This window comes from Capra hircus, chromosome 10, assembly GCF_001704415.2.
Source record: "Capra hircus breed San Clemente chromosome 10, ASM170441v1, whole genome shotgun sequence".
Taxonomy (NCBI): Eukaryota; Metazoa; Chordata; class Mammalia; order Artiodactyla; family Bovidae; genus Capra; species Capra hircus.
The window spans coordinates 91209-107846 of record NC_030817.1 but is presented as its reverse complement, the minus strand read 5'-3'; the positions used below and the strand labels follow the sequence as shown (position 1 = coordinate 107846).

The window sequence follows — 16638 nt, the reverse complement described above, 5'->3', positions numbered from 1 at the left end:
GTTATTTCTGGAATGTGTTTTTTAAAAAGGAAGGGTGAAGGGCCTGGATGATATTATGGTTGATGATATTATGGCATTGACTGAGGAATCTGACTGATCTTCCAATTCTTTGCACACGACTTCTAGAAAACAAAATGAAAGGTAATAACTAATAGAACAGATGTTTAAAGTAAAACTTTCAACTGATATAAGGAGAAAGGGAGTGGAAGAAGTGATATACAATGAAATACATTTTTTGATTGGGTGCTCTTTCGTCTTCTGCCTTGGTTCTCTATTAAGTCTAATAATGCTGGGAGTAGAATGAGCTCTGATGTTAGAGAACACTGAGTTTACTGATCACTTTCAGAGAAGAGATGATAGTGCTTTTCTTCTGGCTGCACCAGTTCTCAGCTCCTTTAGGAACAGAGCCCACTACCCTGAAGTGGGCAACAAGAAAGAGAAACTCATTTTAGCTGTTCTTTTTCAAAGGTATCTTCCAACCTCTCCTCCAAAACTGACTCAGACAGCTACGCTGAAGTGAATGATGTGATCACCCAAATATCCTCCAAAGTGCAGATACAAGATATTACTACGGAATTACACTGCCCATTGTGTAATGACTGGTTTTGTGATCCACTAATGCTAAGCTGTGGCCACAACTTCTGCCAATCTTGTATCCAAAACTTTTGGAAGCAGCAAGCAAATGAAACATTCTGTCCTGAGTGTAAGATGTTATGTCAATACAGCAACTGTACATTTAATCTTGTACTGGAGAAGCTGGTAGAGAAGATTAAGAAGCTACCCCTGCTCAAGGGCCATCCACGGTGCCCAGAGCATGGAGAGAACCTGAAACTGTTCAGTAAGCCAGATGGGAGGCTAATATGCTTTCAATGCAAAGATGCTCGATTGTCTGTAGGGCAGTCTAAAGAATTCCTGCAGATCTCTGATGCTGTCCGTTTCTTCACGGTGGGTGAGCCCTGGGTCTTGAACAGTCTTGAGCAATTCCTTAGGAAGGCTGGGAAAAACTGTTGGACTTCTTCTTTCAATACCACCCCTCATTCAAGTGATTATTAGAAAGCTCAGAGTGCTCAAAAAATACAACGTATCTTGCAAAGTTCTTTCTCTGTAGTTGTCAATTATAGGGAAGCAGTAAAGGAGCTCTGGCCTACTTCCTCAATCAATCAAACATTTACCTGAACCTTGCCTTGACAGCATTCTACTAGGCACTGTACAGAACATGGACATGTAAAATATTGCTTTTGTTATTGAAGTCTTGAAATGTAGTCAAGTTTAAAGTGAACAAAGCAACAGAAGGAACATAAGACAGCCTACTGTTGAGAGCTAAATTTTTGTCACATTTGTTTCAGAGATTAGAGAAAACTGAAATAGTCAGGGGAGGCATGGTGAAAGCAAGCTTGAAGGGGGGGCAATTATTTGAATTTGGATGGGTAGAAGGAAGAAACGAGTGTTCTGAGAACAATGTAAGTAAAAGCAGAGATAGCAAGAACAGTGTAAATATAGTAGAAAGTGTACAGAGTTCTGTTATCTTCCTTAAAGCCCTGTAGTTAGCTAAGAAGAAGATAAAACTTAGTTTTTCTGCAGTTTGTAATTTTCTTCACAATTTTTGGAAGAGACAGGAATTATGATATAAGGGAAAAGGAAACTTTTGTAGCAGGAGCTTGCTTTCTTTCCCCCTGACACCCTGGGGCTTTGGGGTAGATGTTCTTCATGGCCCTTTATCTCCCAACTAGCACGGGTTAATTCTTTATGGTATCCCCAGGAGGAGCTTACCATCCATCAGGGTCAACTGGAGGCAACCCGGAAGGAGCTCCTGTCCCTGAAGAATATGCAGAAGGATGCTATTGCTGCTCACAAGGTGAGGAGCAGGGTAGAGGGATCATGAGCCAGAACTGGACTTGTACCCTCCTTGTAACTTCAGCTATGTGGGTGGAAAGGTACCTTTACATATACAACAAAATGCTAAATGGCATCTGGCCTTAGAAGTAGAAAACAGACACTGTAGAGTGGAAAAAAATATGGCAGTGGAGTAGGTTCCCAATAGCTGATCAACAGAGAGAGCAGACTGACCTTTCCCCTAGATAAGCTGATCCTTTTCATGGTGCAGTCCCTAGGTGATTGCTCTGGGGCTGTGATCTGTCTGATCTTTCCTATTATCTATGGTAAAATAAGGAATTTATTTTTAAAAAGTCCACTAAAGATTGTGATGTTCAAAGAAATAACTTTCTTTCCTTTGGGCTTAAAACCAGGCCTCTCTGAACCAAGGTCTCTTAGACTGCTGGCTTTTCTCTGTGATCTAATCCTTCTTAGCTTCTCCCAAACTAAATAAAACTACTGCTTATACTTTTAACTTCACAGGAGCTCTAGAGCAACATTAATGGTTAGGGACTTGGCAAACCAGTTCCTAGGCTGGGGGAATAATTTGGGAGTTCTGTTTCTTCATTAATTATCCTATAGAGGAGAGTCTTCTCTGGCATTTGGCATCTGGAAGAAGAAACAAATATAATGAGGGAAAGAAGAAGGCTAGATGGAAATAAAGATGTCTCAAGAGAATCGTGTTCCTGTTGTAAGAGTTCTTAGTTCAGCTATTACAGTCAACACTCATTCATTCAACAAATATTTGAGTGGTGCAGCATTATGCTAGATATTGTATTCCAACTATGGTGGGAGACAGATGTTAATTAAATAATCCCACCAATAGTGAAACATCACTGTGATAATTACTATAAATGATTATAAATATACAGTATATTAGAGTATATAAATGGAGAGCCTAATCTAGACTGAAGAGGTCACTTATTAAAAAGTGAAATTAAAAATTTCTTATTAAAAATTGAGAATTGAAAGGATAAGTATTATCTTTAGCCAAGTGAACTGGGTGAGGGGAATATGAAGGAAATGGCCTGTAGAATGTTCTATGAAGAGGAAAGAGCATTATAGAAAAGTTCTTGAGACAGGAAGCTAGTTACTATGTTAAACAGAAAGAAGGCCAATTAAGATGGATCTTGGTAGGCAAGATGAGACCAAAAAGGCAGATAAGGCCCAATCATGTAGGCCCTTGTAGATAATGTCATGAATTTTGCATTTTATTCTGTGCATAATTGAGAAGTTATTAAAGGGTTTAAACAGGACATAGTCTCATCTCATTTTGAAAGCATCAGTCTGGTGGCTGTGTGGAGTGTGGACTGGAGAAAGGCAATAAGAAGGATAACGGTTAGAAGAAGACTACTGAGGTGGTTCCAGAGAACGACGATGGCTTGGACTAAAATGGCAGTAGAGACCGAAAGAAATAAACGGCTTTAACATATGCTTTGGAAATAAAAACTGCCTGCATGTGGTGACTGATTAGATGTGAGAGGCGAGTGGTGATATCAAATGGACAACTGGATGTATGGACCTGGAGTTGAGAAGCTGGTCTAGGCTGAAAATAAGAGGTCAGCGTACAGACTGCACTTCAAAGTTGTGAGAGCAGGGGCTATTACCGAGAACGAGTGTGTAGAATGAGAAAGGGAAAGAGCCTAGGACAGAGTATCAAGTAATTTAATATTCAAAGCTTGGTTAGAGACACAACTAACAAATGAGACTGAGAAATAGCGGTGAAATAGGTAAAAGGAAAAATGGAAATGTCTGACCTAGAGGACAGTGAGAGTTAAGACTATTTTAAAGAGTACAATTACAGTGCTTGACCACAGACTATAAGCTGGATAAGAGGGGACATGAAGACAGAGAAGTTGAAGAACAGAAACGGAGGGGTCAATGAATAGGAGGATTCTATGAAATCCAATAACTGTTGCAACAGTGGAACCTGGGTAAGCAAACATAAAAATTAATTCTGGGGATGGTACAATTGCTGAGGAAGATAAAACCCTCAATGTAACTAAAAGAACGAGTAGATATAGGTAAAAATCACTAGAAATGATGATGAGGAACTGAGAAGCCAGGATGTCAGATGGCTTGCCCATGAGGAAGCTGAAGTCACCTAAGGGAAAGAGCTGCCAGTGTAACAGTTACCGATTTCAAGTGCTGCAGACATCACCCATCACTGGCTTCTTTTGTATTGTCCTGGCAGCAGGAATGGTGCCTCCTCCGTTCTGATTTCTTGAAAAAGGGCAGTTCTTCCAGCCTCCTCTGGACCCAGTCTAACAGCATCACTTGGTAGATACTGGTTTGTACTTGTGGATAAAAGGGTATTATTGTTCATTTAAAAGTGTTTGATTAACCCCACAGTCTTATTTAAGATGGCATTGGTTACCACCTCAGTTTTGCAACAGGAACCTAGACATGACTTTTGACTATTCAAACCCTAACTATTAAACTAGCTGGGAAAGACAGAGTAAGTTTCCCAAAGGCCTCCTTTTGGGAAGGAGGATGTTGGGAGTTGGATGTTGATATGCAGTGTTTGCATGTGTTTTCCTGTTATGGTATTTCCCAAGTTGTGGGAGTGCTGGTGGTGTGGGCCCCCATCCCTAAATGCTAGTCTCAGTAATTACCATGGTGATGATCATGGAGGTTTCCAGGAAAACAAGCTACATCTGCAGCAACACATCTCCCTGGAGTTTCTAAAGCTGCATCAGTTCCTGCACAGCAAAGAAAAGGACCTTTTAAGTGAGCTCCGAGAAGAGGGGAAAGCCTTGAATGAGGAGATGGAGCTGAATCTGAGCCACATTCAGGAACAGTGTCTCCTAGCCAAGGAGATGTTGGTGAGCATCCAGGCACGGATGGAGCAGCAGAACCCCTTCGACTTTCTCAAAGTGAGACTCCACACTGACATGACTATGGGTACAACAGAGGGGGGAAGAGAGGGTTGGAAAGAATGTACAAGCAGATTTTCCCTTCCAGGAGGGTAAAAAATTCTGCTGTAGTGATTTTAAGATTCCCTGGGAGAAAAGCAGAAGGTTCCTTTTGCCTTAGACTCAATTGAAAATTTTCATACGCCTAGTAAAGAAGATAGTAAGATGCCATTAAAAGCAATGTTTTAATATTTCCCCATAAAGAACTCTGAAGCTTTATTTCTCAAAAATAATGTTGCCACCTAAACTGTATCTTTTACTGGCTCTCAGTAATTGTAAATTGACCTGTTTGAAAAGCTGTTTGCCAATCTTTGCTACCTGACGCTTCACCTCTAAAGTGGCATTGGTTACTACCTTAGGACTCAGAAGCTTAATTTAGCCATTGTAAAGAAAGTGGACTTGGGGTGGGAATATCTATTGTGTTGTTCTCCTGAGACTAAGTGGCAGTATAGGTAAAGACAGCTTAACCTTAATTTTTTTGTTTCCTTTAACAAGAAACTCCAGAAAATCAGAGGAAAGTAAGCCAGTTTGTTCTGGGATAGATGAAGGATGAAGATCAGAAAAGGCATTTGGAGGATGAGAGGAGTTGGTGGCAATGGGATGGGGGCCATCTGCACAGGACTGCAGTTTTGACCATCAGATTCTGATGGTGGCCAGTAACACCAAACAAATTTCTGGAGCTGATGAACATGCATCTAACCTTTCCATTTCTCCTTTCCTCTTCTAGGACATCATACCTCTCTTGGATAGGTAAGTGTTTCCTTGTGGTATTAACAGCCTGCCTTCAGTCCTTGGAGGATGTCTAAGAATAAACAGTTTACGTCCCCTGCAGCTTGGAGCAAGGAATGAGAGTGCTGACGCCCAAGGAGCTTGTCTCCAGAAAGCTGAGCCCAGGCGTGTTTAAAGGGCCCATCCAGTACATGATGTGGAGGGACATGCAGTCCACCCTCTCTCCAGGTATCAGTGGGTAGGAGCCTGGGGTAGGAGCCCCAGGAGTTCCTGGGGCTCCCAATTTAACGTTTCATCCTCAGGACCTCTTCTGTGGCCCTAATAGTACGTTTGAGTCTAGATGGAGGGAGGGGTGAAGTTTAGCCAAAAGGCTAGTTGGTATGACTGAATTTCTTTTACTGTTATCTAAGAATGCAGGATCTTATACTTGTGAATAGAGTCTGGTGTCAGAACTAACTTCTCAGCCTATGATTTTGCTTGACTGTTCTATCAAATGTAACAACCAATATTTTAATATTTTTCCTAAAACAGTTATGTAAGTCTCTGAGGCATCTCTGCCCTGAAGGTGGAAGTTACTATACATATTCATCATATGCATGAGTACAGTTCCTCTTGTGGTTAATGTTCATAACACAGAGTATATCATCTTAGGAGATTGTTTACAGATCTTCAGTGCTTCAAAAGAAAACCAATTATTTCAATAGCTGTGACTAAGTTGTTGTCATCTTGCAGATACTAAAAAAAAAAAAAACTGGACAGGACAGGACAAAAGAACACAAACAACATTTCAAGAACATAAAACGACGTTCTAAATAAAAAGTTACAGAAATAGAGCTCTAAATAAAGTGATTTATAGACTCATTATTATTTGTAATTACTGATTTAATGAAAATCACACATCTACCCCTGCTAATTTTTCCAGGTAGCTCACAATGGGAAAAATCAGCTTTACTGAGGTATAATTAACATAGAGGAAAATTCGCTAATTTTAATGTACAATTTGATGAGTCTGACAAATGTACACACTTATGTTAACATCTCCAAAATCAAGATACAGAAAATTTCTGTCATCCCCAAAAGTTCCTGCATAACCCTTTGTGGACAATCTTTTTCTTCTATCCTCAGTTGCTGATAATCACTGATCTACTTTATTTCACTTTGTCTTTTCTAAAATCTCATGCATATATTATGTGCTCTTTTCCTTTTGGCTTTTTTCCTTTAGCAAAATGCTTTTTGAGATCACCTACGTTGTTGCATGTATCAGTCGCTGTATTTTATGGATGCATCACAATTTGCTTATTCATTCACCAATTGATGGACATTTGGATAGTTTCTAGTTTATGGCTAGTATGAAGAAACTTGACTGAATATTTGTTTATAAATCTTTTTGCTTTCTTTTTTAAATTTAATTTTCATTTAACTGAGTCACTGGCTGCGCTGGGTCTTTGTCGCTGCACCTGGGCTGCCTCTAGCTTTGGTGAGCAGGGGCTTCTCTCGGTGCAGAGCTCGGGCTCTAGGGCGCATGGGCTTCGGCAGTTGCAGCCCCTGGGCTCAGTGGTCGCGGTGCATGGGCTTAGTTGTTCCACAGCATGTGGAATCTTCCTGGACGAGGGATTGAACCTGTGTCCCCTGAATTGGCAGTTGGATTCTTAACCCCTGGACCACCAGGGACGTCCACGCTTTAATTTTTTCATTGTAAATATCTAATGATGGGATTGCTGGGTTGTGTGTTAAGTATATGCTTAACTATAAGAAACTATCACATTTTTTCCCCTTAAATGGTGGAATCATTTTAATTCCCACCTCCAATGGATGAGAGTCCCAGTTTCTTCAAATCCTTGCCAAAGTTTGATAATGTCTATCTTTCTGGTTGTTTTAAATCCATCAAAGAAAATATTTTGTTCAGGCTCCCAAAACAAATTTGAGAAGTTATGCTGGATTTAAATTGAAAAAAGCCAAGTTAAAACACGGAAATAAAGTTTTCATTTGGTGGACTCTGAAACCAATGTCTATTCCATGTGGCATTTTTCGAGTGTTTTTAAGGGTCTACCAAGCTAAACCCTTCATTGCCTTTACTTTCCCACTTTCCTTTCTTGCACTTTGCCTTCAGCCTTTTTTATTCCTGCCTCTGGTTCATCCAGCATGGAGTAATATCCATGCTGGTCTAGAAGACTCCTTTTGTTTCTCTTAATATCAGTCTCCATTTTTATGTCTTTTTAATCTTTTACTACACGTTGAGTTTTACCATGACAATGTTTGGATACCACTACAGTTTTATTTTACCTCAAAGAAAATATTTTTCCTCATATAGAATTGTGGGTTGATAGACTCTACTGCTTTAGAAAAGCCACCCCATTGTTTTCTCACCTGTACAGTTTCTGATGAGATGTTTATTATCATTTTTATATCATTTCTCTGTATGTACTATCTTTTTTTCCCATGGGTTACTTGTAAGATTTAGTTTTTTGTCACTTTTTTCCCACCAAGTTGATTATGCTGGGTCTCGGTGTGTTTTCTTGGATCCACGGGTTTATAATTTTCATCAAGTTTGGAAAAATGCTGGCTATTATTTTCTAGCACTTTGTACCTCTCCATCTTTTCTTCTCTACTTCTGGAACTCTGACTGTACACATGTTGGTGTTGTTCAGTCACCAAGTTGTGTCCGACTCTTCACAACCCCATGGGCTGCAGCACACCAGGCTTCCCTGTCCCTCACCATCTCCTGGAGTTTGCCCAAGTCCACTGCCTCGGTAATGCCATCCAACCATCTCATCTTCTGTCACCCTCTTCTTCTTCTGCCTTCAATCACATTCAGTTCAGTTCAGTTGCTCAGTCGTGTCTGACTCTTTGCGACCCCATGAATTGCAGCACGCCAGGCCTCCCTGTCCATCACCAACTCCCAGAGTTCACTCAGACTCACGTCCATCGAGTCGGTGATGCCATCCAGCTGTCTCATCCTCTGTCGTCCCCTTCTCCTCCTGCCCCCAATCCCTCCCAGCATCAGAGTCTTTTCCAATGAGTCAACTCTTCGCATGAGGTAGCCAAAGTACTGGAGTTTCAGCTTCAGCATCATTCCTTCCAAAGAAATCCCAGGGCTGATCTCCTTCAGAATGGACTGGTTGGATCTCCTTGCAGTCCAAGGGACTCTCAAGAGTCTTCTCCAACACCACAGTTCAAAAGCATCAATTCTTTGGCGCTCAACCTTCTTCACAGTCCATTAGACCACCTAAAATTGTCTCACTTCTCATTGATGTTCAGCATTTTTTAAGCCTTTTTTCTGTGTTTCATTTTGAAACAGTTGCTATTGCTATACAAGTTCTCTCATCTTTTCATCTGCACTCTCTAATCTTCTGTTAATCCTGTTTAGGATGTTTTTCATTTCAGTTACATTTCTTCAAAAAGTTGCATCTTTTTATATCATCAGTTTCTCTCTTTAACATGTTCATTGTTCATCTACATTCTCAGGCTAATGAGAGATATTTATAATGTCTGTTTTAATGTCTCTGTCTGCTAATACCACCACTGTTGTAATTTCTAACATGTTTTTACTGTGTGTGTTATCTCCTGACTGTGGGTTATATTTTCCTGCCACTTTGCATGGCTGATGTATTTTTTTCTTCTTAAAAAACTTTATTTTTTAGAATACTTTTAGATTTACAGAAGAATTGAAAATATAGTAGAGAGTTTTCATATACCTCACCCCCAGTTTATATTATCTTATATTTAGTGTGATACATTATTTACAATTAATGAACCATTACAAATGCATTACTAGTAGCTAAAATCAATAGTTCATTTGAATTTCCTTCAGTTCAGTTCAGTTCAGTTGCTCGGCTGTGTCCGACTCTTTGCGACCCCATGAATTGCAGCACACCAGGGCCCCCTGTCCATCACCAACTCCCGGAGTGAATTTCCTTAGTTTTTATTTAATGTTATTTTCCCATTCCACGATCCCATCGAAGGTGCAACATTACACTGAGCTGTCATGTTTCTTTAAGCTCTTCTTGGCTGTGACAATTTCTCAGGCTTTCCTTGTTTTTTGAAGATTTTGACATTTTTGAGGACTGCTGGTTCTGTATGTTGTAGGATGCCACGTTAGTGCAATTTGTCTGATGTTTTTCTCACTATAATGCTAGGGCTGTGAGTTACTGCGAGGAAGACCATGGAATTACAGTGTCATTTTCATCATATCAAGCATAGATTCTGTCAGCATAGTCTATGACTGTTGATGTTGGCTTTAATCACCTGGCTGAGGTAGTGTAAGTTATTTCCCCTCTCTTTTCCATACTGTATACTGTGGAAGCAACTCACTATGTGCAGCTCACACTGAAGGAATGGGTAGTTATGCAATCTGTCTCTTCTGGCTGTCAAACATGATCTGTTTTACATTGCTATTTGCTAATTTTGGTGTAATCCTTTAAGCTCTATTGATTTAACTGGCATTTAGCGAAGTTATTTGAAATAACTTTGCTCCTTTTGACACTTTAAGCTTTGTTGAGCCTTTAAGCTTTGTTAGTGTGTTTCAAGAGAAGCCTTTAATCTGGGGCTAACTCTGCCAATTTTCCAAGATATCACCCTTCTGAGTACTCTGTCTCATGTTCCGCATATTAAAACATTTTTTCCATTCTGACTGGCAGGATTGAAAACTATTCCCAGTCTTGCGTGAGCTCTGCTTTCTGGAGATTCCCTCTCTAGATTTAATGAGTTTCACTGTAGTCGTGTGGCGACACTCAGTCACAACCTTGAGGGAATCCCTCTGTAGACGTTTTGATGTCTCTATGCAGCTCCCTCCTCTCTTACTCTACCCTGAAAACTCTAGCTCTCTCAAGATCACAGTGTTTTTCTTCTTGTCCTCTTTGCCCCCAAACTTCACTTCTAGCATCATTTAAAGCACAAACTGACTTTTTCCTTACTTTTGGTATAATTTTACATTTAAGAAAATCAAATGGGATTTATTTAATATATGGCTATTTTAATAATAATGTAACTATGGTCAAACCTTGGTAAAATATACTTTATACTTCTTATTTCTAGGCCTTTGCTTATTCTTATTCTGCAGATTCTTATTTTCTTCTTTCCTGCCTTATAAATGAGGCTATTGCTTTAATTCAGGGGCTCATACTTTTTCTGTAAAGAGTTAGATAGTAAATACTTTTGGTTTTGGGGGTTGTTTGGTCTTGTCAAACTATTTACCTATGCCACTGTAGTGAGAAAGCACCCATGGACAATATGGCCATCCGTGTATTTCAGTGCAGGGAATTGTTTTTATCTTAACATATTTTAATATATTTTCTTTAGTTTTGTGTGTATCAATAAAATATCACCAAAGTTCACTCATTTGACATACTCAGAGAGGGCCTACTACATGCTGAGCATTAAGCTGGGCTCCAAGGATACAGAAATAAAAGACACAGTTTCCACTCCCCAGGAGAGTCTCAAAGACCAAGTTAGAGTCTGCAGCAACCTTCTAGGTGAAAAATTATTAAGATGTAAGCCAGAGGCATGGTAATGGAACATAAAGAATAGATTCCAGAGACAGAATTCTGAGAGGTTAAATATATAAGACAGTAATTAGTGGTAAGGCATAGAGAAAGGTGATGTCAAGGATGGAAATACAGGGGATGCAGATTTTGGAGGGGGCTGATGAGTTCAATTTTGGCCATGTTGTGTTGACTTATAGAACAATTAAATGAATATATTCAAATGGATAATTATTCTAACTAGAGCTTAGGAGAGAGGCCAGAGCTGGAACAAATAATATTGAGTGGGGGTAGCTGAGCTATTGATATAAATGAGATTGCCTAAGGAGAATGAGAATATACAGTCAAGGAGAGAACGTGTTATAGAGAATAACAGCAGATGAAGGTCAATTAAGCCTCAGAAGGGACTGAGGAATTATCTGGAAAGAGAAATAAGAGAAAAAACAGGAAATAAAGTCCCCATGGAATCTAAGGCAAAGAGAGTGTCAAGGAGAAGGGAATGGTCACTCATACCAAATGCAGAGATCAATTTAGAAAATAACTGGAAAAGAGATGCTTTTAACAATTGGTGGCTTTGAAACATGTATAATATCATATATGAAACGAGTCGCCAGCCCAGGTTCAATGCATGATACAATGCTTGGGGCTGGTGCACTGGGACGACCCAGAGGGATGGTACAGGGAGGGAGGAGGGAGGGGGGTTCAGGATGGGGAACATGTGTATACCTGTGGTGGATACATGTTGATGTATGGCAAAACCAATACAATATTGTAGAGTAATTAACCTCCAATTAAAATAAATTAAAAAAAATTGGTGGCTTTGATAGGGGTGATTTCAAAAGAGTGGAATGAGTATAAATTATTACATATTGTATAGGGTTCAGGAACAATTTGGAATGAGGCAGTAATGAAGTGAATAGATCACTCATTTGAGAAGTTTCAATAAGAAGGGAAGATGTATATGTAGAAGCAAAGACAAAAGCGGACTTCTAAAAACATACTGAGGGGAAGCAGCCTGTAGAAGGGCAGAAATCAGCATAAGAAAGGGAATAATTGGTGAATGTTGGAAAGAGTGAGAGCTACAGAAGAGAGAGGTACTGACTTTACACAGCTTTCTCCAAAACTGGAGAGGAGATAAAGACAGTAGAAGCAAATAATTTTGTGAGATAAGGTTTGCAGTATGAGTAGGAAGAATTGAGGGGTTCATCTCTTCATTCATCTATTCATTTATAAAATGTACTGTAGTTTCTCTGTGAAAGAGGAGATGAAGCCTTCTGCCTGGAAGTGAGGAGCAAAGTGGTGGAACAGTGATTTGAGGAGGAGTTGAAGGTTTGAAATTGCTGTTGTGAGGAAGTGGAGAAGGTTTGATTTGGACAATATAAGAGTTTGGGGCAGTGCTGATGGCCAAGCATAGAGTAGAAATAATGAATTTGTAGCAGTATCTGTATGCATAATTCTGTGATTTTCTTCCTGCAATGGTGAGGAATTAGGATGTGAATTTGAATAGCTGAATAGATCCAAGGTTGGAGAGTTGCATGGCAGATGCTGCAGAAACAAGAAACATGAGAGGACGAAAGTGTTGAGGTTATTGGCAACGAAGCTATCAATGCTAAACTGTTTAGGGAAGAATTTTAAGCCAGGAAGCAAAGAGATTAGGATAATAAAGAGAAATAGGAGACTAGAGATGTTAATGAAGTCAAGTAATGGTTGTAGGGAGAGATGGGAGTGAGAAAGCTCAAAAAATGAGTCTGGCATACCTGAATTGAAGATTTTAGAGAATGAACAGTTCCTGGCGACTACCAGCTCCAGAACATAGGCACTGATATGGGCGGCTTAGATGCAATAAGAGTTCAAAAGTCATGAGCAGTGAAGTCGAACCCATGGAAGAAGCGATGGGCAGCTACGCCCAGAGGAGAGCAGAGCCCCGGGATGGCGGGCTGGACCCGATGCGGGAAGCGAGGCCAGCCCGAAATGCGGGGGTGTAGCCATGAAAAGTTTGTAGGTGATGGTATTAAACAGAGACAGAGGGAAATGTGAAAAGGAATGACAAGAGCCTCAAACAAAGAATGATTTTTTAACATGAGATTGAGGAATAGAGCACAGGTCTGGAAGTGGTGGTGGTGGCTACTTGATCTTCAGCATCTGATTTTAGAAAATGAATAGTCTCTTGAACTTCTGGAAGCTGTTATTCAGTTACCTTCTTTTTTTGGAAGAATCAGTCTGGAGTATGTTAAATTAAGGAGGTGATAAGAGAATTCTGTAAACTGAAGATGTGCGAGAGTTAAATGGGGAAGTAGATCCAAAGGGCAGGGTGGAAATGGTTGGGTGGGAACAGCTGGAGGATGGGTGAAGGCAGAGGAAGTAAAGAACAGAATAATGAGGATAAAAGTACAGTAGACATTAAATCATTAGAGAGATCTACAATCTGTGTGTTTATGCAAAGGATAACAGGAATACAAGGCATGGTGAAATTAGTTGGTGTCAAAGATTCATATGGAACTCTAATTGCAGTTTATTTAATTGTTTAATAAATAGTTACTTGAATACCTAGGAATAGTTTCAAATTTTGAAGATAGATGAGGAAACAAAACAAAGTCCCTGCCTTTCCAGAGATTACACTCTAGTGGAAGAGACAATTAAGTAATTTCACATACTGATAACTATTGTGAAGAAAACAAAGCATGATACACTCAACAAATAATTATTTATGAGAGAAAAGAAAGCAGGATAAGAGTATAAACCATGATAGACGGATGAACATGCTACTTTAGATAGAATGCCTAGAGAAAATCTCTTTGAGCAGGTTCTCCCTGTGTTTTACTGTAGACATTTCTAAACATACTGAAAAGTTAGAAGAATTTTACAGTAAACACTTCTATACCTAGCTAGATTCTATCAATAACATTCTATTGCACTTGCATGAATAAAGGTCTGAATGATATTAAGGAGTAAACAATGTGGGCAAAGAGTGTCCAGAATAGAAATAGGAATAGAAAGCGTACAGACCCTGAAGTAGGAATGAACTTAGTATGTTCAAAGAACAGCCAAAAGGCAAGGGTGGCTGGACCACATTGAATGGGGGGAGGGAGGTGGCAAGTGGTGGGAGATGAGGTCAGAGAAGTGGGTAAGTCATGCAGGTCTTGTCTCTTCAGTAAGGACTCTGGATTTTACCTTGGATGATGGGAAGCATAAGAGTATTTTGAGTGGAGAACTAGATGATCTCATTCTTCTTATTGGCAGAATAGGCTGCAGATAGGCAAGAGTGGAAACAGAACAATTAAAAAGCTACTACAGTAGTTCCAAGACACTGGTATTTGTGGAAGTTATGTCTATATATTCTGAGTAGGCTCAGAATATATTCTGAAGGTGGAGCTGACAGAAAGAATTTACTGTTGGATTGAATATGGCATAAGAAGAAAAGCTGGTATGCAAAGCGGACTCCTAGGAATCCTCAAAGCGAGGGCAGGCTGAGCTAGCTGGAGATGTCAGAGGCTTGGTGATGAGAGCAGACTGGGGTTCTAAAAAGGTTAGCAGGAATTCTTTATGATACCTCCAAAGAAATTATAGTGCTCACATCCGGAAAAATAACAACCCTACATGAATGAGGATCGATCTGTGAGAGTGAGAAGACTTGGCCTACATGGAAAATCTTCAGGATTCTTCAGAGTCTCTTTGTTAGAAAGAAAAAGTCTCTGAGATGATGGAAGAGACTCAAGCTTTTCTGAGAAGAGAGAGAGAGGGTGGATAGTTCTTGCTTCCAGGATAAATAAATCCATTAACAACAAATGTGTTACAAATACAAATGCATATTTGTATCCTTGTCCATGATTTGAACACTTTTTGTGTTTCCTTTATCAAATTTTGTGCCAAGGCTCAGTTATCTCACATTTAGAATTTGTGTCACCTTCTTGCTAATATGCTTCCAACCTCTATTCATTTAGAAATTCCCTTTTTATACTGCTGTCCATTGATCTGTCTAAACCACTTGTCAAATTACCTGTGATGAAGGACCAGTTTTAAAAAAACTGATGTTTGCAGAATATAAATGTTATTTGAAAAAATGGAGTTAAAAAAATTGCAAAGTGCAAGCCCAGTTTTTTAACTAAATTGATTGACATAAAATTATTCTGTCAGATTTCTATGACAGTTTCTAAGAACTTACTCTTAATTTCTCTACCATCCTGTCCCAGACTGGCAATTATACAGCTTGTGCATCACAGTGGGCTCACCAGTGGCATTAACCATTCTAGACCTCAAAAGTTCCAGTGTCTATTAGACCAAATGCAAACTAACCACCATTGTCCCCTAAATTCTGTATCAGTTAGTTCAGTCTCACCTGCTCCTAACAGGCAAGTCCTTATCTTCTCTATCATGCAAGCTACTGTTTTTAACCCATTCTGTTTTTGCCATTGTTTACCCAAAGCATCCTGATACACCTCATACATGTTACATCAAACTAAAATACTGCTTTAGAACTCTTTTTTGGGCACACTTGCCGAATCTTTATCCTTTCAGCATTTGTATTTTCTTATATGTATTAGTACAGATTTATTTTATCTGTAGTTTTTATTGGAGTATAAATTGCTTCAGAGTAAAATCTGATTTTTTACCACAAATATAAAAAATGTCTAGAATGTAGCCACATGGATAGCAAAACAATATATATAGAGAGAGTATATAAGATTACCTGCCCATCTAAGCATATACGGCACAGGGAGAGAAAGCACATAAATACTGTTTATGGGAACCTGCATTCATCCCTTTTCCCCCATGCCCTGCTTTCTCTTATTTTCTTACTAGGCCTATCTCCATTAACTCTGGACCCTAAAACTGCTCACCCAAATCTAGTGCTCTCCAAAAACCGAACGAGTGTGTGGCATGGTGACATTAAACAGGTAATGCCTGATGATCCAGAGAGGTTTGACTCAAGCGTGGCTGTGCTGGGCTCAAAAGGCTTCACATCTGGAAAGTGGTACTGGGAAGTGGAAGTAGCAAAGAAGACAAAATGGACAGTTGGAGTTGTCAGAGAATCCATCCTTCGGAAGGGCAGCTGTCCTCTAACTCCTGAGCAAGGATTCTGGCTTTTAAGACTAAGGAACCAAACTGATCTAAAGGCTCTGGATTTTCCTTCTTGCAGTCTGAAACTGACTAACAACCTCAACAAGGTGGGCATATATCTAGATTATGAGGGAGGACAAGTGTCCTTCTACAATGCTAAAACTATGACCCACATTTACACCTTCAGTAGCACGTTCATGGAGAAACTTTACCCCTACTTCTGCCCTTGCCTTAATGATGGTGGAGAGAATAAAGAACCATTGCATATCTTACATCCACAGTAATCTGTCATACTATTGTGTAAATTCAGAGAGTTATTAAAGAGGTACTGAAACAGTTTACCAGTCTCACTGGTTTCTCTTCCCAATGTATGGGGAACTCTGGAAAATGAAAAGAGGATTCACAAATTGAATTCCATTCTCAGTATTTTAAATGGATTTCATTGGAGCTTTTCGAGATGTTATTCTAATTCTCTGGGGTCTACTATGACACAGGAGCCACTTTCATGAGCATGCTCATCATCCTTTTTCACCTGAGCAAAATGCAACTTGAGTTTGTGATGATCAGGAACCCTTTTCTAACAT

General features: G+C 39.6%; 1 protein-coding gene across 5 annotated transcripts in view; it reads left to right on the top strand.

The window, feature by feature from the left end:
- Positions 1–16395, top strand: part of TRIM69 (tripartite motif containing 69) — a 30830-nt gene extending 14435 nt beyond the window's left edge. The window contains exons 2-7 of one of the 5 annotated variants that reach the window (XM_005686208.2): positions 469–945; positions 1760–1855; positions 4515–4748; positions 5515–5537; positions 5620–5744; positions 15797–16395. In XM_005686208.2, coding sequence (XP_005686265.1) covers positions 469–945; positions 1760–1855; positions 4515–4748; positions 5515–5537; positions 5620–5744; positions 15797–16338 — 1497 coding nt within the window. In that variant the 3' untranslated portion in view covers positions 16339–16395. Of the gene's footprint in view, positions 1–468; positions 946–1759; positions 1856–4506; positions 4749–5514; positions 5538–5619; positions 5745–15796 lie in introns of all 5 variants that reach the window. The other 4 variants (XM_005686209.2, XM_013967401.1, XM_013967400.1 and 1 more) reach the window with 4 other exon arrangements.